At 32.4% G+C, this 25,266-nt stretch overlaps 1 protein-coding gene across 1 annotated transcript; it reads right to left on the minus strand.

Moving 5' to 3' along the window:
- Positions 1-25,266, minus strand: LOC126745024 (U3 small nucleolar RNA-associated protein 15 homolog). Its single transcript, XM_050452673.1, has 8 exons — positions 25,017-25,266; positions 24,539-24,951; positions 24,300-24,486; positions 7,176-7,328; positions 6,909-7,117; positions 6,646-6,855; positions 260-360; positions 1-198 (listed from the first exon to the last, which is right to left on the minus strand). Exons 1-8 carry the CDS (start codon positions 25,104-25,106, stop codon positions 17-19), a joined length of 1,545 nt encoding a protein of 514 aa, XP_050308630.1. The 5' UTR covers positions 25,107-25,266; the 3' UTR covers positions 1-16.

Below are 25,266 nucleotides of genomic sequence, written 5' to 3' on the forward strand. Positions count from 1 at the left end.
AAAATATAATTTTTGTTTATTTAACATTTAAAGCTGTACATTCATTTGTTTGTTTCACTTTAATCGGTAAACATTGATCGAAATGCGATGACACTTGGGCAGCCAATAACGTTTGCATCATTCCTTCAACCTGTGCCAAGTCGTTTATTAGTTTCTCCTCTTTTACTAAGGATTCATGTAATTGAACTAAAAGTAATCCTAAACAAAACGTTTTAATGATTATTTTTTTAAATTTATTTACAAAAATAAATATGCTTACCAACATCTTTAGGAAAATCCTCAACATCCTCTGCTATTATATCTAAAAATTCATCTGCAACGTCTGTTAAGAATTTTGTGAATCTAAGATCAGTAAGATACCTAAAAATAATAACAAATTAAGACGGAGGCAGTGCCGACTTTAAAGGTAGAATATACCCCACAATAAGTTTTTAACCTTAAAAAAGGAACCGAATAAACTTTGATGCACGTCATCAAGGAAAGTAGAAGGTAGAAAGAAGAAGGAAATTTTTTTTTTAATCATCTCCATAAACGCTGCACAAAATTACCTTAACAACAATAGCACTATAGTTTGGTTTGGCTCAACAGAAATTTAAAAACTTATCATTTAAGAAAAGAAAGTTTGGTAACAAGTCATAAATTACACTACTGCGTTTGAAGGTCTCCGGTTCAATTGTCTTGGATTTGGTCAGGACCATGTGCCGACCCTTGAATTTGGAGAGTAAATTTTTGTAGTAAATTTTGTAAAATAGACGCTTTCACAAAATTTATTTTTTATACAGGGTGCGGCATAACTGTCTCCCTATTTTTAACCTTCCCTCGTAATGCCGTGCGGCGTCGCAGAATAGTGGGGGTACCGCCACTAAGAGCTGTATGGGAAACAGTTTTGTTTAAACATGTTTTAGTCTGAGGCATCATGTGGACCAACGCACAGCGCGCATTCGCCGTGGAAGTGTACCTCCGCGAAAATCGGTCAGTTATTGCTGCGCAACGAGCGTTCCGGATAAGATTCCAAATTCCGCGAAATGAAGGAGTCCCGGACCGAAAATCAATTGTGTTGTGGGTCAAGAACTTCAGAGAAACTGGATCTGTTATCAAAAAAGGAGGTGGATGGCCACGGACACCCGAAAACATCGAGACTGTGAGACGCTCATTTTTACGGTCACCTAGACGTTCTGCACGGAGACACGCAGCTGCCCTTCATTTATCTGACCGCACTGTGCGAAGAATTCTTCACAAGTATCTTAGTTTTCATCCATACAAGATGGTTCTGGCACAGGAATTATCAGAACGTGATTGGAACAATCGACGTGCTGCATGTGAAATTATGCTTCAAAATTTACCCCAGGGCGCAGTTTTTTTTAGTGACGAGGCGCATTTTTACTTGTCTCGCTGGGTAAACAAGCAAAACTTTCGGTATTGGGCCGCTGATAATCCGAGAGAGATACACGAGAAGCCTCTACATAGTGAGAAAGTGACAGTTTGGTGCGCCGCACAGTGTTGCGGCCCATGGACAAAAATCTCAAAATACAAGTTCCGATCAGAATAAGCCAAATATGTTATTATATTAGTAAAAGGATCGTAATTCATAAAAACAAAGCAAAAATGTACCAAAAATGCGGAACATTCAAACAAAGTGATCTTAACATTTGGCAAAAAAAATTTTTTCGTTATCAGTATAAGTATTTCTGTTCAGTTTATATGTTTATTTAGTAGCATTTATTTCGTTGAAAGTAGTAGTGAGAAGTTAATTTTACTATGGATATTACAACTAGAGGTAAGTGTGACAAAAAGAGAAAAAAATGTTTTTTCTAAAACTACTACCCTAAAAAAAATTGAACAACAAATATAGTAAAGTAAAAAAAATCATTTAATACGAGTATCCAATTTTTAAGTAAGGTTTTCAAAAAAAAGTAAAAAAACATATCGAAGATATTTTATATATATGTACCCTCACATGTGTATATTATAAAATCATTATCCATTTCTGCTACTAATATGCACTTTTTGAGTAATTAATTTTTTTCTCAGATAATGCCATCTTAATACCAAACGCAGTTTTGCTTGAAGTATGGATAACAAGCGAAAAAAGTGAACGCAAAGATAATATAAAATTAAAATTAATGCAATTTTTGCAAACAGAATATCCACCGGAATATATAGAGATAGTTCTGGAGGAGAAAAGTATGTTTTTTTGCCTAAATCTCGCAAGATTATGGAGAGGTTGCTCGAGAAATATTAAATTATTTAAATCAAAGCATGGCAATTGGCTTAAAGGTAATTTATCTATACCAGCAGAAAATAATAATTCTATATCAGAGCCAGGACCTAACCTTGATCAACCGGGAACCAGCAATATCCAAAGAGGTCATCCAAAAGTAAATTTTGACGCAGTTTCAAGAAAAACAAAAAATCGAAGAGTAGAAAACTTAGTTTCATGCTCCGAAACTTCAGAAGAACTGTGCTTTGCTGCTAAAAGATCCTTGAAACTTAATAATATAGATCCTCAAGAACAAAAAAAAACTCTAAATGTGCAACAAACTTTAGCGTTGTATTATGATTTAAACTTATCTGTTAGAAAGTACAATGTTCTACGATCTGTTGTTAATGGTATACATAAAAATTGTTTTCCAAGTTATCGGACAATACTGGAAAAGAAAAATTAATATATTCCCTCTCAAATAACAGTAACGGAAGTGTCTGTTGAAGTGAATCTGCACGAAGTTCTTCAAAAAACAATAGACAGTATTTTAAAAATACCAGATATGGACAACAAATTCTCCTGTAATCAGCTAAAACTTCAGTGTAAATGGGGATTTGATGGTAGTGCAGGACATAGCGTTTATAAACAAAAATTTACAGAAGAATATCCTGCCTTTACAGATGAATATATGTTCTTAATTGCATTTGTGCCTTCAAAACTAATCAGTGAAAATCAAGAAATAATTTGGTTAAATCCAAAGCCTTCTTCTACGCACTATTGCCGCCCAATTAAGTATTTGTTTTCTAAGGAAAATAGCGCACTTGTTCGACAAGAAGAAAATAAAATTCAAAATGTTATTAGTCAATTAACAAAATATGAAGTTTCTTTTGGAGGGAAAATCATTTGTATTTCTTTTGATATGATACTTACTATGTTTGATGGAAGTGTGGCAAATATTTTATCTGACACCAACGCAAATGCAAGATGCGCCCAAAGAAATGAATCTGCATACAGTGTTAAATAAGACACCTTTCGAGCACAATTATTATCGATTTGGTTTGTCTTCACTCCACTGCTGGATTTGATTTTTTGAAGGTCTGTTGCATATCGCACATCGGTTATCAATTTAGACATGGCAGGTAAAGGGTGAAGAAAATTAAAAAAATCATGGAAGAGACTAAACGAAAAATTCAAACCAGTTTTAAAGCTGAAATGGGGTTAATAGTGGACAACAAGGGTATGGCTCTACAAACGATGGCAATACTGCCAGGCGTTTCTTTTGTAATCCTAAACTAAGCTCAAAAATAACAGGCATTAATGAAAACCTCATTAAAAAATTTTCATTGATATTAAGAGTAATTGCCTCTGGCTCTAAAATAAATACTATAAAATTCAAAGAACTATTAACCGAGACTAGAGAGCTTTATCTTGAATTATATAAATGGTATTATATGCCTAGTACTGTTCACAAGGTATTGGTTCACGGCTGTGACATAATCGATTTTTTCGACTTACCAATCGGAGCCCTTTCTGAAGAGGCATTAGAGGCAAGACACAAAGAGTTTCGAAAATTTCGATTAAATAACAGCCGTTAAACCTCCCGAGTGAATAGTAATACGGTAAGTGAATATATAATAATACTCACGATTAAGAGATCTTTAAAAAGAGGTATCACTTGGCCTTCCTTTCTATTTAAAATTTTTGGGGTGATACCCCCGCTTAGGGGATGAAGTGGTAAGGCAAAAAGTAAATAAAAAGGTTTTTTCCCTTAAAATAAAAATCGGCAAGTCCAAAAGTATAAAAAAAATTGGGAGGCGTTATTCAGGTGGATACTATTCGTTGGATCACCCTGTTTATTTATACATATTATTACCAAACTTGAGGCATTTCAGCTTTTTAAGGGTTATCCCATTATATTTATTTCTTGTATTTTATGCATCAGCAACAAAATACTTTATTTCATTTACTCATACTGTTTCTTTAAATAATTTTGTTACCTACATAGATCGTTTAGTAGGAAATATGATTTTAATTATTGTTATTGCAGTATAATTTTACTTTAAAAATTTATTTTATAGTTTCTAATCATAATAAAATAAAAAATATATTATGTAGAACCAGCCTATGATTTATGTCCCAAAACACCTGTTTTCGCAACACTATAAATAACAACAATAAAATAACAATGGCCATCTTACAATTGATACTCATTCTGCCATCCGTCATAGTATCACAGTGTTTCTTGAAATAATTGATTATTCTTTTGACAATTTTTCTATTTCTTATATATTGCCAGGAAAATTTACAACCGAGAAATTGGAAAAACGTTTTGGTAAATACAGACTGTTAGGTGGATGCAATTACAACATTAGTTTTGATGACATTGTTAATGCTGAAAAAAAGATTAGGCTTAAACAAATATTTAGGAAAGTTTCTGGAAGTCAGTTTTCCCTTTTAGATATTAGGAACAAAGTTGACAGTTCTATTAAAGATTCTGATTTTGACTGGACCCAAATGAGCCCCCAAAATACTGATTGTGACAAATTTTTACCCCTACTTGTTGATAATAAATATTTAATTGAGTATGAGATTGATAAATCAGCTGAGATGTATATTGCAGGGTATGCTGCACATAAGATTTCTCAAAAAGTCATATGCAATATTTGTATCTCACTGATGGTTAAAAGTAAGGGTAATTTAACTGATAATGACTATTTTAACTATCTGCAGCGTGGAGGTTTGAGTATTCCAACAGAAATCAATAAAGGAATTTTATTTCATATGTGTGCTATTTTTGAAAAAAACATTAATAATGTTTCTAATGAAAATGATTTTCTTCTGATGGATAATCAAAAATCTATATTAATTGATTTGACTTTAAAAAGCATTGAACATAATGAAATCTTTAAAGATTTTTTTATCCAATGTGTTTGCGGTAGGGAACATAAAACCCTTTTGATAATGGCATGCTCTATATTTTCTAATATCTTACTAAACGATTATGTTAAAAAGAAAAATATCGAAAATTAGATACTTTTAAAAAATAGATCATAACATAACATAAAGTAAGTTTCTGTCGAAAAAAAACAAGCATGCCTGTAAATAGTTAGTTTTTTTTTTAATTTTATTTTTTACACCTTGTATTATTACTATTCACCGAGCTATTCACCAAGTATGTAGACACTGTTTTGTATTACCCCTCGATAATAAAGGTTTAGACCCACATTTGATAATACCATTGACTAAAAATGTCGCAAAAAATATTGGAAAGAAGAAGAAAATTTTCTTTTACACATAATAATTATATATTTTTTAATTTTATTACTATATTTTAAATTCTTCAAAGTACATTTTTTTATTATTCGAGCTTTAAATTTAAAAATAAAAATAAAAACGTTGAACAGGTTCAAAATTAAAATTTAAAATTATATTTAAAGCTCCATTTGAAGCCATTATTTTTGAAGGCACCTGGATACCCCTTCAGGGTTTCTGGGTGGGTACGTGAGGGTGAGACCTTCCATTTTTCTTCTTCTTTTTAATTTTTTTGATGTTGAAAATTCCAGTGAAAACTATTCTTTGAATTTTATAGAGGTATCAAACCGATATCAAACATATCTATCTATAAAAAATATGTAATATAATGTTGCCTTTATCGATAATTATTCGTTTTGGTCTCCTGTCAAAAAACTGGTTGCCATCCACCTGCTATTTCCATTCTTTGACTAGTCAAAAGCTGGCTTTTTGACAGGTGACCAAAACGGATTATAGATGGAGGCAACCATATCTACCTATATTTACTTTAAGAAAACTGATAATATGCTTTGATCTGCCCTGTACACTGGCTATTTTGTGTTCAAAATCACCCAATCTCATACTTATTTCTGTAAGTGTTTTTGACGACATTTTTGATGATACTTAACTTTCAATTTAAAACAATCATTGTTCCACATTTATTATGTACCACACTGTATAATATGTAATAATTCAGGCTTTGCATGTTAATTTACAATTTAACACTTTGTATCCACCATTTATTTACCATATGTAGAATTATTATTCGAAAAAAAGCCAAAAAAAAATATTTGATCAATAATAAGTAAACATCCAGAGGTAAATTTTTTTTTTGTTGTATAAATTGGGATATAATCTTGATATTATGAAAATAAAGTTAAAAAATCATATCAAATCTATTTTCCAATGAATAGCATAATGCCTTCAACAAAACGGGCATTTCTGTTAGTAAAAAAACTTAAAATCATTGCCGAGTCCCGTTAAATACGACTATTAATTCGATCCGGAAGCATAAGCGGTTCGCGGTGTTGCCTTGCGATGTTCGCGGCTAGAGTAAAGATGGCTGTGCTAAAACCGTATAGTTTTTTCTCAAACTAAATTCTTTTGTGTTGGAATAATAAATTAAAATTTAGGATGGTTAAAAGACTTACTTTAAAAAGAATTTAATTACATTCTTAATCGTTTTCAGGTCCTTCTCTTTAAGAGTTTTTGGCAAAGCTTTTCGTTTTTGCAACTCTCTTAACACAGCAACAGTCTTCTCTGGGTGTTTATTCACAATAATTGGTTTTAATGCTGAGTTTAATGCCTTGGAGTATTCAAATTTCCTTAAAAAATAGTCAAATTTCGCTTCAGATTCATGCCTGAAAGGAAAACCTTTAGAGATATATCAACTAACTGGTAAATTATAATATACTCTAAGCTAGGCACAATTTCATCCACTCCAACTGGAATTTCCCTACTTTTATGTTGAAAAGCTGTTTTGGGTTTCACTTCTGTTTCAATCTGGTCTGGGCGCCTCTGAACTGCAATGACACCATCTACTAAACCTGCTGTTAAAGTGGAATCATCTGGAGACACTCCTAAACTAAGTATCCCATTGGGAAAGTCCAATGTATGAACCACCTATATATACGATATTCTAAATAAAAAATCAACTAAACATAGCTATACCTATACACACCTTAAAAGTACCAACATCATAAATTTTTACATGTCTATCAAGACTGCCTGATAATAGTCTTTTACCATTAGAAGCTAGCCTGAGACATGTGACAGTTTTATGGTGCTGTGCAATGGCTCCTCTTAGTTTTCCTCCTGCTATTACATCCCAAATCTAAAGTGAAATAAAATTTATAGTAGGGGAGACCGGTGTCGATTGTAACAAGTGTCGAAAGTAACACGACCGACAACAGCGCCACCTTTTTAATTTTATGGAAACACGCGCATGGGCCAAAGCAAAATGCGGTTCTGCTGACCCGTAATTAGTTTGAATATATCTTTCGTGCGTGCCGTTCGTTCTGTAGGCAAATTTTAATAAACTGCCGAAAAAGTAAATAAACGTGTCGTCACATTTTTGTTTGTGAATCCCAAAGTGTTAAGATTGACAATATTTTAAGGTAAGGGTAGGCTTTTATAAAGCTTTTGCTTTATTTTTTAGTGGATAGCGGTTGGCTGTTTTTTCTTAAGTAAACAGAAATGTACACTTCACTTTTGAAGGGTATCAGGTGCCGATTGTAACACGTACTACGGTGTCAATTGTAACGTGTACGTGTTAAAATCAAAGTTGTATTTTAACTTTATGCCGATTTAATTTATTTATCTGTTGACTCCTTATATGGCAAAATTATTTGTTGTCTTATTGTTATAAGCCAATACGACAACAAATAATTATCAAGTCTCTTTTAAAATATTTAACGATTTCTTTAAAAAATATTTTCTTCTTTATAGTCATAAAAAATGGTAAAATCGAGACCAAGAAAGACCTGATACCTAAAGTTATTTATGAAGAAGCAGCAAGAAAGGTTATTGATAATGAGCAGTCTGTGGAAAGTGGCTAAAAGTTATGGAATGTGCCATGTTTCATTAAATCGCTTTGTAAATGCTCTACGTAATAATTTACAGCCTAAGATGGGGTACAATCCTTACAACAGGGTATTTACTGTTGAGCAAGAGTCACAGCTAGTCAAATACTGTGAAAAAACTGTCGATTTGTATTTTGGCCTCACTACACGGGATCTTCGTTAATTAGCCTTTCAGTTTGCATCTGCCAATCGGCTTAACTATCCTCAAAAATGGAATGAAGTAGAACAGGCTAGTGAAGATTAATGAAGTGGCTTGTAGCTTTCCTGAGAAGAAATCCTCATTTAACACTTCGCACACCCCAAACAACAAGTCTTGCGCGAGCCATGAATTTCAACAAAGAAAATGTCTCCAACTTTTTTGACAAACTGGCAACTGTCTTGGAAAGACACAATTTTGAGCCACAAAATATTTACAATATTAACGAGACTGGTGTGTCCACGGTGCAAAAGCCAACCAAGGTCATTGCAAAAAAAAAGGAACCAAGCAAGTAGGGTCAGTAGCAAGTCAGAAGCGTGGAACACTTGTTACGCTGTGTGTGGCTGTAAACGCTGTTGGTAACGCAATTCCGCCAATGTTTGTATTTCCCCGGTTGCATTTCAAGGATCATTTTATTGGAGATGGACCTGTTGGATGCGTAGGAAAAGGAAATAAGTCCGGGTGGATGCAAGAAAATGAGTTTCTTCATTCACTCTATAAAACACTTTGTGAAACACGTTAAACCCAGCGAAACTAATAAAGTTTTGGTTTTATTAGACAATCACTCTTCACATGTATCCATTTCATTAATAGATTATTGCAGAGCAAATTTCATAACATTGTTGTCTTTTCCACCACACATTTCCCACCGTCTACAACCACTGGATCAATATATTTCAACAACTACGCCGATCAATGGATGAAGAACAATCCAGGAAAGCGTATGACAATATATGATTTACCATCAATTGTTAAATCATTTTTACCTTTAGCCACTACACCAACAAATATTTTATCAGGATTTTCTTGCACCGGCATTTATCCCTTTAACCGTGGAATTTTTCAAGATTCAGATTTTTTACCATCAACGGTAACTGATAGACCACTAGATGAAACCCTACAGCAAACTCAATCTACAACAAACCGCTACCTTTACCTACCGCTAAACCTGCTGAAATAGCTGAAAGTCAATTGGAACAATCAACGACAAGAGACACTAATTCTTCAGTCAGGACCATCATTCCTTCGCCTCAACTACAACCGGTAGCATTTATTACACCTAATAAGTTCTAAAACCTTTGCCCAAAGCCGATCTTTCTAAAGCGAAAAAAGGGGGTCGAATGAATAGAAAAACTGCTATACTGATTGACCAGAAAAAACTCTATTGAAGAACAAACTTTAAAGAAGAAAGTTTCAGTAAAACGGCAAATTGGCAAAGATGACACCACAAATAAAAATAAGAGCAAGAAAGTGAATAAAACAGTTAAGAAAAAACCGGTGGAAAATTACTCTTCAGATTCTTTTAATGACTACTAATTCTATAATGACACTTTCTGTTTAGTGTGTTCTAGATCATATTCCTTAAGCTCAGAAAAATGGATACAATGTAGAACTTGCAGAGAACGGGCGCATTTAACCTGCACAGATAAAAACCCATTTTATGTTTGCGCAAACTGTAATTCTGATGATGAATTATAAGATTAATATTTTTATATTTCCTATTTTACGTAAAAAATAAACTTATTTTAAGGTGAAGTATTTTATTATAACCCCTTCTTTACTTTTTGCGTCGGTATAGATGGTTGTTACAATTAACACCATGCTTGTTACTATTGACACCAGATAGGTGCCAATTGTAACAGTTGTCATAGCCTCCTAAAAAGTGGTATAGTTTTATTTTAGTATAAATTTTTTGAGTTTAAATTCCGACAAGTTTAATCGAACGTAGAACATATTCTTAGCAAAATAAATTTAGTTTTTTAGAGCGCAAGATTAACCAACAAAAAATAAAAAAGCATATTTTCTTACAATTGACACCGGTCTTCCCTAATAATAATAATAATAATAATAATAATAATAATAATAATACAAAGAGAGTATAAACCAAAGCGGCAAATTAGAATATAAAATCTCAACCCAACCCAACACATAAACGGCAATAAATTCAAAAAGATAAAAAACTCTATAATAAAATAATGAAAAAATAAGCCGAAACAAACAGAACCAGAAACCCTTTATAATATGAAACAAAAAGTACCTATTTAAGCTAGTAGACTTCATAGATATAGAGTCCAATGAAAGAAAATATGCCAATTTAGCCTTAATAAAAGCGAAAACCAATTTTATGAAGCCATAACATCACAAGAAAATAATTCAATAAATGAAATAGCTACTAAACAAGAATTAAGAGTTCTGGTTTGATATTTGGTCAATACCTCTAAAACACAACGACAATAACAACTGGAACAGAAACAAAAAGACACAATCATATACCAGTACAAATGGATCATCACATCTCATAACTGCAGATGCTCAGGAGTAGATAAAATACAATCACATCCATGAAGCACTCGCTAGAAAAACAAACAAAATAATTCTTGATTTTAACTCATTTCCAAAATTCCTGACCCACGGCAAGCCATATGTTAAACTGAAAAACTCAAGACACAAAGAGTCCAACCAACTATACTGCCGTCCTAAGCCAAAAGGGCGTATCTCAACATTTTTCAATTTTTATATTATGGTTCTTAAGGACCCCAAATACAATGTTTAACCTATTTCCTAAGCGAAAAAGACGCATTTTAACTCCATAGTGCCTAAAAATTGGTAACAAAATTACACGCATTTTAAAAAAGAATACAAAATTCTACTCCGATTAGACCGTATCCCAATTTCCCAAGCGAATATGACGGTTCTCAAAAATGCGCCTTTTTCGCTTAGGATTTTTGGTAATTTTTCGACCGGTAAGTAATTATTTTTAATTTTGTTTATTCAATTAGATCGGATTTTCGGCGGCCGTCTTTATCTGAGCAGCACTTTTGTCTGTGTTTATTCGTCTTTTTACTATTTACGTTTAATAAGGTGTACATCTTTTGAAAAATCCAGAAATAGTTTTTATTATTAAAAATACTTAAAACTAACTCTGCCCTGCCCTTTTAGATTCAACACAAGGATTTCGAGGAAAAAAAATGGTCATGTTGGCGCTGAACAAGGAAACTAAACAAGCATTCCAACCCAAGGAAAAAAATAAAAACCGTAAGGCTTCAAAAGATTTAGATTATTATCCGACTGACCCTGATTCGGAAAATGATAGTAGCGACACGGCAAGTAAGTGCAGTGAAGAACTTATTAACGACATAAACTCTGGGAATTGTGTAACAGAAATCGCCCCTGCCATACACATACAATCGGAAAGCCCAGTTCTTCTCGATATTTCTAGGTCACTTTGAGGCTCTCGAAGAAGCAGACTTATGCCCCCTTACGTCAGAAGTAGAAAATATTCAGTTGGAAACAGTGACTGAATTATGTGATCAAATCACGGAAGCAGCCGAGCCACAATTGATGCATGAACCTATTCAAGACGAGCATGTTATGGATTCTGACGGTTTTGTAGATACCGACGCAACTGAAGTAAATAATACCGCATCTGTCATTCAATATACTAAAAAGGGAACAGTTCGAAAAAGAAAGAAGTTCGAATTATCAGTATGTCCAGAAAAAAAGCTAAACATGAATCACTTGCGAAAAAGCACAGCGTTAAAGAAGGTTGTGGAAAAGATTGTTTAAAAAAATGTCTGTTGAAGATATCAGAAGAAAGAAGAAAATTTTTTAACACTGAATTTTGGAAAATTTCAAATGATAAAGACAGAAAATCTTTTATATTACATCATGTTTCATCAAAACCTGTGAAACAGAGAACTAGTCTTTTTTTTGACAACTATCGGCTTTAATAAACTGTTTAGACTATAATTTATTTAGTCGCCGCGCCAGCCGCATGATATAAATTTAATATTTTATTACAGGCGGCATATTAAGTTTTATAAACAGTCTTAGCTTTATAAACAGAGTTATTAGATTTAATTTCTTAAAACCGCTTATTCAATTTCCTTACTAAAGCCGACAAATAGTACAAAGATCCTCCTATAATCAAAAATGCAACGTTTCATTATGTAAGCATTTTACACAGCCACATTCTCCACTCCATCCATATTTTTAGATACATTCACACTTTTAACTTTAGGCCAACAGGTCATTAAACAGTATATAACACAAGATTCGGTTAGAATCAGAATATCAATATAACAGAATTGTACGGTTAGTGCAGTGCTTTATTTCATTCTTCTAATTACACTTATTTACCGAAAAATTGGTGTTTTATTGAAGAAAAAAATCACAACCCAGAATACCCATGGAATATTCCATACCGTGTGTGGAAAAGCCCATACACAACATATGGTCCTTCGAGCCGGATTGGCGGATTGGCAGATTGGCGGATAGGCAGATTGGCAGATTGGTGGACAGCAGATAGGTATACATACCTATATTAGGCAGAAGTCACAGGTATATCATACCAAGCAGTCGACAAGGTAAATTTTTTATATATCGCAACACACATCAATTTGAACGCAAGGAAACAAGCAGCATCCGAATCCAGAAAATTCGTCCTTTTTACCAAGCGAAAAAAGGAGATTTTTTTGATTTTGGTTTCAAGCATTTCGATCTTCTCTGGGGTACCAATTGGCAGGCATTGAGACACGCTTTCGACGACGCAGTGAATCTCCGGGTTTTTAGCCGCTCCAGAGGCAGACTAATTTAACAACATTAGGTACTTCACTTCGCTACAGGACTACTTGACGATTCTTCGGCCCACTTTCCGAGTTTAAGTCGTTAATCATTCTTATTTTTTATTTACATTACCTTATTTAACTTTAGGATATATAGGTCAAGAGCGGGAAAAGGTTCATCGACGTCATATATCATAAAAGTTCGAGTAGCACATTATTTTTGAGTGGTACTTGTTGGATAGTGTTACAATCTTTAGTTTATTTACACTTTAATTATTTTTTTTACACAGAAGCATAATTAATTGGTTTTATTTTTGCATTCAAACAATTTTATTGATTTATTTATTTATTTTTTTTTCTTTTAATTAACGTTGAATTAATTTATTTTTAACAAAATGCCTGAAACACAATCATCCTCATCAGAGGACTTAAACGTTAAAATTAGAGTTCTCTCTTTAGCACGAAATAGAATTTTTGATGCTCTTTCAAGATTTACAAATTTTGTAAATACATTTTCTGATCCAAATCAAATTGGCCAATTACAGGTCAGGTTAGAACGGCTACAATCATTATGGCCTGAATTTGTATCAGTTCAGGGTGATCTGGAATTATTTGATTCTAAGGATCACTCACAATTTAGGATTGACTTTGAGGATGAATTTTTTGAATCTTCAGGTTTGGCTAAAACTATCATTGATAAACATCTCAGAGATATTCATCAAACACATCAGGAATCCCAGATCGCAGAGTCGATTCCGCAAAATTTCCAAAACGTATCATTGCAATACCATTCAAACCTACCCAAAATTAAACTACCAGAATTTTATGGCTCCTATGAGCTTTGGCTACAATTTTCAGATACTTATAAATCTTTGATACACAATAGTGCATCACTAAGCAATATTGAAAAATTCTGGTACCTTAAATCATGTTTGAAAGGCGATGCTGCCAAACTTCTTCTCTCGTTGGAGGTTATTGAGTCTAATTATTATGTTGCTTGGGATATTTTATGCAAGAGGTATGAAAACAAACGGGTCATAATTCAAGCCCATATGAAATCACTTTTTGAAATTCAGCCAATTAATAAAGAATCTCATATTTTACTCAGAGGTCTTCTTGATAATGCAAATCAACATCTTAGAGCTCTTAAGTCATTAGGCTTACCTGTTGATCAATGGGACTGTTTTATCATATTTCATATAAAATCTAAATTAGACCCTTCTACTAGACGTGAGTGGGAAGATATTTCTTTAAAAATTAATACAGACACGCCTACTACGGATGATTTATTTTCATTTTTAAATAAGCGTTGTCAAATACTAGAAAATATTGCATCTTCCTCAACCTCAGATAAATCCGAATTCAAGCCTCAAAACCGCAGTTCAAATCATTCAATAGCTTCCTCAACTTGTTTAAACTGTAAAAAAGATCACTTTATTTTTTCATGTGGTGACTTTTTAAAACTCAGCATCCAAGATAGGTTAGGCAGGATTCGTGCACTTAAAGCTTGCACAAATTGTCTGAAACCAGGTCACTCTGGTAAGGAGTGTTGCAGTACTGCAACATGTAAAAAATGTTCTTTGAAACATAATACTTTGTTGCATTTTCCAAAACCATTTATAGGACATAAACAAAATCCTAATAATATTCAAGTCGTTTCAGAGTCCAATATGCCTCGAGAGTCCGCTATTGAATCACAAAACCATGATTCCCAAGTTTTATCTGTCATTAATACATCTTTATCATCCAAAACTCAATCTCAATGCATCTTACTTCCTACAGCTTGTATTTTAATTCAAGATAAATACGGTAATGATCACTTTTGTCGAGCTTTGCTTGACAGTGGCTCTCAATTAAATTTTATTACAAGGAGCTTATTTCATAAACTTAAGCTACCAAGCTCAAATATAAGTCATTCAGTGGAAGGCTTTGGCAATAATGTGACAAATATACATAAAAGTGTAAAAAAAAAATTTCAAATCATCAATCAATTCATTTTCATTAGAAAATGTTGAATGTCTAGTCACAGACAAAATCACAAAGAATTTACCCGATGTATCATTTAGTATGTCAAACATTCAAATTCCTAAAAACATTGTTCTTGCCGATGAAAATTTTAATCAAAATGGACCTATTGACTTATTGATAGGTGCTTCAATTTTTTGGAATTTATTGAGTGTTGGGCAAATCAAATTACAGAGTTCCAGCGCTATTGTGCAAAAAACAAAATTAGGGTGGATTGTTTCAGGGCCCATATTACTTAATTTTCTGGAAAATTTTTCCTCCGTGTGCAATTTATTTACATCTAACACATCTGATTTGCAAAATCAATTAGAAGCTTTTTGGAAAATTGAAGAGTGTCAGCCAAGACATTTTTTGTCTAAGGAAGAGCAAGAATGTGAAACCTATTTTGTTGAAACTACCTATAGAAATAATTTGGGAAAATTTGTCGTTAGTTTACCTTTTAAACAAAATCTCGCAAATTTGGGGGATTCATATGACATTGCCCTAAAAAGATTTTATAACATTGAGAAAAAACTTAGTAATAATCCTGATCTCAAATTACAATATCATGCATTCATGAAGGAATATCTTGAACTTAATCACATGACCAAGGTTTCTCATCAATCAACTCATATAAACACAGGGTTTTATCTTCCACACCATGCTGTTCTCAAGGAATCGAGCACTACTACTAAGCTTCGAGTGGTATTTGATGGATCAGCGAAATCAACTAGTGGTTTAGCTCTTAACGACACCTTGAAAGTGGGTGCTAAGATTCAGGATGATTTAATTGATATTATAATTCGTTTTCGAACCTACAGGTATGGGTTCACAGCGGACATAGAAAAAATGTACCGATCAATTTTAGTTCAGGAAAATCATCGATGCTTTCAAAAAATAATTTGGCGTTTTGATCCTTCTCATGAGTTAGCTGAGTATCAGCTAAATACAGTTACTTATGGCACAGCTAGTGCAGCTCCTTTAGCTATTCGTTGTCTAAGACAGCTAGCTATCGAGAATCAAGCTCAATTTCCCGTAGCATCTGACAAAATTTTAAAATCATTTTACGTCGATGATTGGCTCTGTGGTTCGAACACAATTCAAGAAGGAAAAGTTCTCATCAAGGAAGTTAACGAAATTTTAAAATCTGCAAGTTTCAATCTTAGAAAATGGTTTGCCTGTGATAATACCCTTCTTAATAACTTTTCAAATTCCCCACTAGAAGCAAAGATTCTTACAGAAAATGACACAACAAAAACATTAGGAATTACGTGGAATGCCAAAGATGATGTTTTTCAGTATACGATCTGTCTTCCTAATATTAATCCAGTAACTAAAAGATCCATTTTGGCAAGTACCTCACAAATTTTCGATCCTATGGGTCTTGTTGGTCCTTGCATTGTAAGGGCTAAAATTATTATTCAGTCTTTATGGCAATTAGGCCTTAATTGGGATGAAAGTGTTCCAATGGATCTACATCAAACCTGAATCAGCTTTTGTGAGCAAATTTGTTTAATAAATCAGATTAAAATTCCTAGGCAAATCTTTTGTCTAAATTATAATTCAGTGGAATTTCACGGTTTTAGTGATGCTTCGCAAAAGGCTTACGGAGCTTGTTGCTACCTTAAATCATGCAATAATTCTGGGGATGTAGTAGTGCGACTTATTTGTGCTAAATCTAGAATTGCGCCATTAAAAACTTTGTCCTTACCACGCTTAGAATTATGTGGTGCTTTGCTACTCATAAGGCTATCTTCAAAGGTATTAAATGCTATTCAACATGTCAAAATAAATCATTCTTATTTTTGGACTGATTCTAGTATAGTTTTATCATGGTTAGCTTTAGAACCCAGTCAATTAAATACTTTTGTCGCTAACAGAATATCAGAAATACAACAGTCCAGTACTCTTTCCCAATGGCGTCATGTATCAACCCAATCCTGCAATCCTCCAAAATCCTGCTGATATGATATCCAGAGGATTAGACCCAGATACATTAAAAAATTGCAAACTTTGGTGGTTTGGTCCTGAATTCTTACAACATGAAGAACAAACATGGCCCTATTTACATTCTAATATTTCATCGAATGTTCCAGAGGTGAAACAAAATACTCAAACCGTCTTAACCACATTTGAAAGTAACATCACTTTTATTAATAATTTTTCATCTTATACAAGGCTTCAAAGGGTCATTTCCTTTTGTTTAAGATTTATTTATAATTCAAAAACCAAATCAAAGGGTTTACGTTACTATAGTCTTCTATCTAAGCAAGAACTAATAAATGCTACTATTACCTTATGTAAATTAATTCAAAATCATTATTTTGCTGATGAACTCAAATGTCTTAAAGCATCTTTACCTTTAAAAGGGAAAAGTAAAATTTTGCGCTTAAATCCTTTTATCGATTCTAATGGCTTGTTGAGAGTTGGAGGTCGATTGAAGTTTTCAAATTTAGATTTTAATGGTAAACATCCTATCTTAATTCCTAGTGACTGTCATTTCATAACTTTAATTATACGATATGAACATCTGAGGCATTTACATGCTGGTGCTCAAACAACATTGTCAGCTATAAGATCAAATTTTTGGCTTATTAATGGTCGTCATGTCGTTCAAAAAATTCTTCGTCAATGCATTATTTGCTTTCGTGCAAATCCAATACCTGCATGCAATCAAATGGGCGAATTACCTAAGGATCGGGTTATCCCTCAAAGACCTTTTATTTCTACTGGCATTGATTTTGCTGGTCCTTTCCTTGTAAAAGATGGTAAAACCAAAAACAGAATTACGGTCAAATGTTACCTTTGTATTTTTGTATGTTTTGCAACAAAGGCCACACACTTCGAACTGTCAGCTGATTTATCATCAGAGTCATTCCTCAATTGCTTAAAAAGATTTATTTCTCGAAGAGGCATTTGTTTTAATATTTATACAGACAATGGTACTAACTTTGTTGGTGCTGAGCGTGAATTAAAAGACACTATTAAAAAATTAATACAAGGATCAAATTTTAAAGAATTTCTAGAAATCAATCAAATAACTTGGCATTTTTCACCACCATATGGTCCTAATTTTGGAGGGCTATGGGAGGCATGTGTCAAGTCAGCTAAATTTAATTTAAAGAGAATTGTAGGAAATGCACACTTATGAATCGCTTTTAACTGTCTTTATTCAAATTGAAGCCATATTAAATTCAAGACCATTGGTACCTCTTTCTAGTGATCCTAATGATCTAGCGGCTTTAACACCTGGGCATTTCTTAATCGGGCAAAAATTAACAGCATTACCTCAAACGGATATAATAAATATACCAGATAATAGACTATCGATCTATCAGCGTATTCAACAACAAGTACAACATTTTTGGCGTCGATGGTCTCTTAGTTACCTAAATACTTTGCAGGAAAGGTCCAAATGGGGCACTCAATTTCCTAGTATTAAAGTAGGGACACTAGTATTAATAAAGGACGATAACACAGCTCCATTATTTTGGAAGCTAGGTCGTGTAGTAGAGTGTTTTCCCGGTAAAGATAATATAGTGCGTGTAGTGAACATTCGTACAAACAACGGTATTTTGAAACGAGCTATTACTAAGATTTGTGCTTTACCCATAGACCATAAGTAGTGGTATAATAAGTTCTTATACTTAATTTTAAGATTAATATTTTAGCATTAACTCTTTTTATTTTTTAGTTTATAAGATTTTCACCGCATTCAAAATATTGAATTGCAATTTGTTAATTATAATATTCGTAATGTACATTATTTCAATTCACTTTTTACAAATTTTTTTTTTTTTAACATTTTTATTTGTTAGTTGGTTTTTTGTACTAAAGTTGTTTTATCATTATTTTATTTGATTTTTAATTTTTTTTTTTGAAAGTTAACCCTTTCAAAGGGGGCGGTATGTTTAGACTATAATTTATTTAGTCGCCGCGCCAGCCGCATGATATAAATTTAATATTTTATTACAGGCGGCATATTAAGTTTTATAAACAGTCTTAGCTTTATAAACAGAGTTATTAGATTTAATTTCTTAAAACCGCTTATTCAATTTCCTTACTAAAGCCGACAAATAGTACAAAGATCCTCCTATAATCAAAAATGCAACGTTTCATTATGTAAGCATTTTACACAGCCACATTCTCCACTCCATCCATATTTTTATATACATTCACACTTTTAACTTTAGGCCAACAGGTCATTAAACAGTATATAACACAAGATTCGGTTAGAATCAGAATTTTACTTTGTAAAATTTTTATTTGTATATTTTATACAACAATAACAGAATTGTACGGTTAGTGCAGTGCTTTATTTCATTCTTCTAATTACACTTATTTACCGAAAAATTGGTGTTTTATTGAAGAAAAAAATCACAACCCAGAATACCGTGTGTGGAAAAGCCCATACACAACATAAACAAAGTGACAAAGTTATCCGTACAGCATTGCGTAATGCTAATAATTCTGTAGTATCTGTGGCTGACACAAGATGCACGAAGCAACCTCACAATAAAATAGACGATAAAGTGATTCGTAATCATATTAATTCTTACAACCCAACTATCTCACACTATCGGAGAGAGCATGCACCCCAAGGTCTTTACCTTCCTAGTGACCTTACTTTTGCGGCAATGCGTAAATCAGGATTTTCTAATTAAATATCCCAATATACAAATTTCTTATGAAAAGTACCGTGTAGTAGCTAAGAAAATGAATATTTTGCTAACAAATCAGAGCAACAAAGTCGCGTGAAAATTACAGAGATGATGGTAGTCAACCAGAAGAACGAGATAAGATTATATACTGCGCAGACCTTGAAAAAGTTATTATATAAGACTGGAAACATTTAAAACTGCAATTTTCACAAACAGACTAACAGCTTACAATGAGAGCTTTGTAGCAATTGGCAAAAAAAAAGAATGACAAAACGTTTGACGCCTTGTTTAAACGCAGTAAAGATGAATTAATAAGCACATTTTACCAGTTTTTCCTTGTGAAGAGAGACGCTGTGAAAATAACATTATGGCTTGATAATTGCTCCGCGCAAAATAAAAATTGGTCAATATTTTCATTTTTGCTCTACATTGTTATTTCTCATGAAATTAATGCTAATGAAATTATTATAAAATATTTCGAGCACCGCTCGTGGATTCGTTTCATCACAAAGTTGAACAGTCAATGAAAAAGATGGACAACAAACTATACGATTTTGCAGATTTTGTTCAAGCCGTAAAACAACCCGCACGGCAAACTGAAGTTATGCCAATGGAGTTACAGCATTTTTTTCTTTGGGAGGATTACACCTCGCAATATAAACTTATAGTCCAAGTATCTGTCCAAAGGGATTCCCATATTATGACATACCAAGATGACTTTGATGGTCCAAAAATTGCACTTGATTTTCTTACTGCCAAAATTACAAAAAATAAAATACTGCCACCACCAAAAAAACAACAAAAAGTCCTTGGAATTTCATCTAAAAAGAAAGAGTTAATAATAAAAAACCTCGGTGCAATAATGAAGAACAGGCTTCAGTTTTGAAAAGACCTTCCAGTTTCCCAAGACGATCACTCAAACTAAAATGTTAGTATTTTTTTGTAAGCTGATATGTTAAACTTATTCACTTTCAATAAACCTTTGTTTAAAAAGTATGTAATAAAGCTGTCCATTTCTTTTGTAATATTAGCAAATATTTAATAATAATATTAGCAAAATACAATATCCTTCTTGACGTATCTAAAATTTGTACTAAAATCCTAAGCGCAATAGACGCATCTCATTTTTAAGTAAAAATCTCTTTCTAAACAAATAAAACTTCAAAGTTATTTATTACTCGAACACATTACTAAAAATAACTAAAAAAAAATTCAAAAATTAAATAAATACGAGTGCTGTAATAAAAAACTGATAAATCGCAATAACTCAAAAACTTAAAATCTTGAGATGCGTCTTTTTGGCTTAGGACGGCAGTATAGACCAATCACTTGCCTTCCTACACTATAAAAAATAATAACAGTTATTATATGTAAAAAGATAAGATACATTTAACAACAACAAGCAACTTCGGGAGAAGATTAAAACTGCTTCAAACAAAGTTTTAATCTTCGCTCGAAGATGCCTCGTTAGAAAAACACGTGCGAGTAAAATAAAGAGTTTTGGTTAGTGGTAAAACTGTTCTATTCTTAAGTTTTAATTTAAAAGAATTAACAGAGTTATCTACAGAAGGGGTCAAGATTAAGTTAAGTCCCTGAAAATATAATGCTTTAGAGTTTACATGTAATATTTCAATTAAATATACCGAAAAATCATCAAAATAACAAACAGGGCGTTCTATTAAAATAAAATTTGTAATTTATTTTTTTTTAGTTCAAAAGAACTTACGCAAATAGTTAAGTTAGTTAACGACTTAAGGGAAACTGTAAAAAAGGAATGTTTATCAAACTGGCGTGGATCATCTATACTCTTAATACTTATTATTCAACAATTGAGAAACAACTGGAACAAAATATAACTAAAACTGAAACAAAAAAAAAAGATATCTGTACTATCTGTGAGGAATCCTTTTGACTATATCATAGAGATGTTTAAGAGTTTAAGAATATTTTATGAAAAATTTAAAACAAGAATTCACCAGGTATTGATGATATTTCTTTGAGACTATTTTGTAACCTCAGTAAGACTCAATATTTGCAGAGATCTGTGAAATTATAAATATCTCGTTTGACAAAACCACTTTTTAAAGGGGGAAACTCTACTAACTCTGCAAATTTCCGACCCATCTCAAGGTTGCTAATACTCTCAAAGATTGTCAAAAAAATTAGTTAAAATTAGCATGTCTTCTTTTCTAGAAAATCATAATCTATTAAACAAAAATAAATTTGGCTTTATGGATAAGAGCAGTACTAGTGATGCCATTTTTAATCTTTTGGAAAGACTGTACTTGGGTCTTAATAAAGGATAGATTACTGCGGTAGTGTTTTGCGATTTTTCTAAGGCATTTGACTGTGTGGATCGCGGATATTGCTCCAGAAGCTTTCTTGTTATGGATTTAGAGAATGTGCTGTTGAATAGCTTAAATCATATCTATTAACTAGAAAACAAGCAGTTGGTTGGCGACACGCCGTTTCATCTATGTGCAGGATTGATTCTGGGGTTCCACAGGTGTCAGCCCTTTACTATTTCTTGTTTACATAAATGACCTAGCTTTCATTAGCATGGATGGATCCATTACATTGTTTGCTGATGATACCATAATAATGTGGCTAGGAAGAAATAACATTACGTTGGGAGAATCAGTTCAGAAGGATATAAGCGATATTAAAACATGCAAACAAGATTACATGGAACTAAAGCAAGACAAATTTAATTATGTTTTTAGGGGATACTCCAGGCCGCAGGTCATTAAATGGGGAACAAATCGCAAAAAAGACTACACCAAATTTTTAGGCATTTGTATTGATTTTCCCTTAAAGTCTAATTTCCATATTGCGATGCTAAGAAATAGGTTGACCTCTACCTGTTATGCCATAAGATTGATTCGCAATGAACTAGACGGAGATTTGGCAAAAAATGTTTATGTTGCATTAGTTAAGTCACATCTGAGATCTGATAACCAGTTTTGGGGTTTTGCAAGTCTGTATCTCTTGCAGTCGGTTTTGGTTTTGCAGAAGCAGGCTGTAAGATTTTTATGTGGGGAGACCACCATAAGCCACTTTTTTTTTTGGGAATGGATACTAAGATTGACTTGTATTGGTTTTATCATTTCAACGATTTTAGTTTAGTATGTATTTTTTTTCTAGCTCTGAGGGTGTGTCTACTCTTTATACAATAAAGCATTTTTCCAATTAACTTAGTTTCCATTTAGCCATAATGAAATGGCAAACAAAACAGCAGGATTCTGACATCTATTATTATAAAGATTTTTCAAAATACTGAATAAATCCAAATGAGTCCTCCTAACCGTAATCAATATTAAATAAATCCTTTCTTATCTTATAATTAGTATGAGAATTCTAGTAAGTTTTTTCTAGAGAATTCTAGTAATTCTAGTAAGCCAGTTCATCTCAGCCTTGAAAGCTAGGAAATGAAGAAAGTTTTTTGAAGGGCTTCAAATGTCTCCATATGCTTAGAATAAAAAGGTGACCAGGCAAGTGATACAGGAAAGGCGTATAAGCCCAGCATTAATCACATATACAATTGAAAATAGAGCATCTTGAGATCAAATTTACTTATTAGCCTTAGATTCTTAAAATCTTTTGAAAATAGGTTAAATAAAAGATTTCTTCTTTAATAATGAGAATGTATTGTCTAATATACAGAATATGTGTAAGTGGATTGATGCAGTAAGGCATACCCATTTTGAGTTCCCTGGTTGAAATTCCATCTACACCCACAGTGTTATTGATGGCAATAATTATCTTATTAAGTTTCTGTTCATCAGCTAGCCTTAAAGTCATTTAAATTATTTTGACAATTTAATTTTGAAATAGAAATTCTGCAATATTTTTTGAATTATTACTGCATTCAAAAAATAAACATTTTTTAATTTATCAGGTAGATTCAAGGACTTATTAATGCATTTAAAGTTTACTAATATTCTTCCAAAAAATCTGCTTATTGTTATTTGCTGAAATTGAATTTAAAAAAAATCGCTGATTATGGAGTGTTGTGATGTATAATTTCTCATTTGTTTATAACGATTAAGATATGAAAGTTTTATTCTTTAAATACTTTTGATGTGCCTTATCCCCCAAAAAAAATGATATTGCTTATAATCCACACTATCAAAGGCTTATTTTTTATGTTATTATTTTTTTGTGGAGTATGCTTAATACTTTATTAGAGTTCATTTATCATTTTATATTTACCTCAGTACTATTTCAATGTTAAAGTTGGTATCAAACAATAATTGATGCATCCTCTTGGAAGAGATCTGAGAATCACTTTTTTTAGGAAAATTTAAAATAACAAGATTATGATCAGTAATTGAATTTGGCATAGTAATAATAATATCAATTAAAGTCGAAGTATTATTTGATATATTTATTCTACTTAGTTGATTAATTATTTGCGTAAAATTAAAAATGTTAAATAGTGTGAGAAATTTATTTCTCTATACAGATGCATTCAATAGATCCATATTACATAAACATAATGTTCTTAATTTTAAAATAACATAAAATGTAAATTACCACAAAAAGATTTTTCAGAAACTCTATCAATTCATATTTAAAAACACACCATAAACAACCTACATATGTTCTAATGAACCCCTGGAACATTGAAAATAAGTCATTTTTCACACAGAATTTAACTCTGTCAAATCTCATAAATCACTATAACCACCATAGAATCAAATTATTTTAAGTTCTATTTAGAGTTATTGGAATAGAATTAAGTAAATAGAATGTGTATAATATAATACATGCATTTACGAAAAACAAAATACATACTTTTATATCTGTTCCTCCTGCACTTAAAACCATCCCTCCTCCTGGCATATAAAGTAATGATTCTACTGCACTAGTGTGATTCATTTTCATGACTTCCTTGTTGGTTCTTGTATCCCACATTTTTACCATGCCATCATAGCCTCCTGATAATATTATGTTTGGTACATCAGGATTAACTACACCTGCCCTAAAATTTACTATAAATAGTTCATTCTAATTTCATGTTCCATTCAGCATACCTAATATAGTCATTATGTCCCTCAAAGGTATTCAAAATATTCTCAGTAGGAATATCCCACACTCTCACACTTTTATCATCAGAAAATGATACTATTTGAGGCTCTTTAGGGATAAAACCTACACGATGAACTGGTGCAGTATGTCCTTTGAACAACCTCAACATACTCTTAGTCGAAACATCAAATAATTTGACATTTTTCTCCTCTCCGCCAGCTAAAATTAATGTTCCATCACTCCTAAATACTGCACCATAAGCATTCTCCCGAAACCTAGACAAGTTTTTTACTACTAATTTGGTGATGGGGTTATATAACTGGACCCTTACAGAGCAGGTAACTGCAAAATAGTGGGGCTCTTTCGGTGAAAAGTCTATGTAGTCTACTGGTCCAAATTCTTTTACTAATACTGGTTTCTAAAAGGGTATATCCTAATTGATTTCTGCAATTTACTAAAATCGAACAAGCTCATTTGGCTTACCCCTAACTGCTTCCAATAAACAAAATCTGGGGTGATTTCTGGTCCCTTTTTCTCATAAATTTTTGTGTTCAGGCGTTTAAAATTAGACATATTTTTAGGTGTTTCTATTTTTAATTCTCTAATAGATATTTACAATGAAATGATGTTATCTTCAGGTTTTTTTTTACTCTATAAATAACGATGGATACACAAAACATTAAAACCAACACACAACCCAACCAAAAATCATGAGAATTCTTTTGTAGGTTAT

This window comes from Anthonomus grandis, chromosome 15, assembly GCF_022605725.1.
Source record: "Anthonomus grandis grandis chromosome 15, icAntGran1.3, whole genome shotgun sequence".
NCBI classification, from domain to species: domain Eukaryota; kingdom Metazoa; phylum Arthropoda; class Insecta; order Coleoptera; family Curculionidae; genus Anthonomus; species Anthonomus grandis.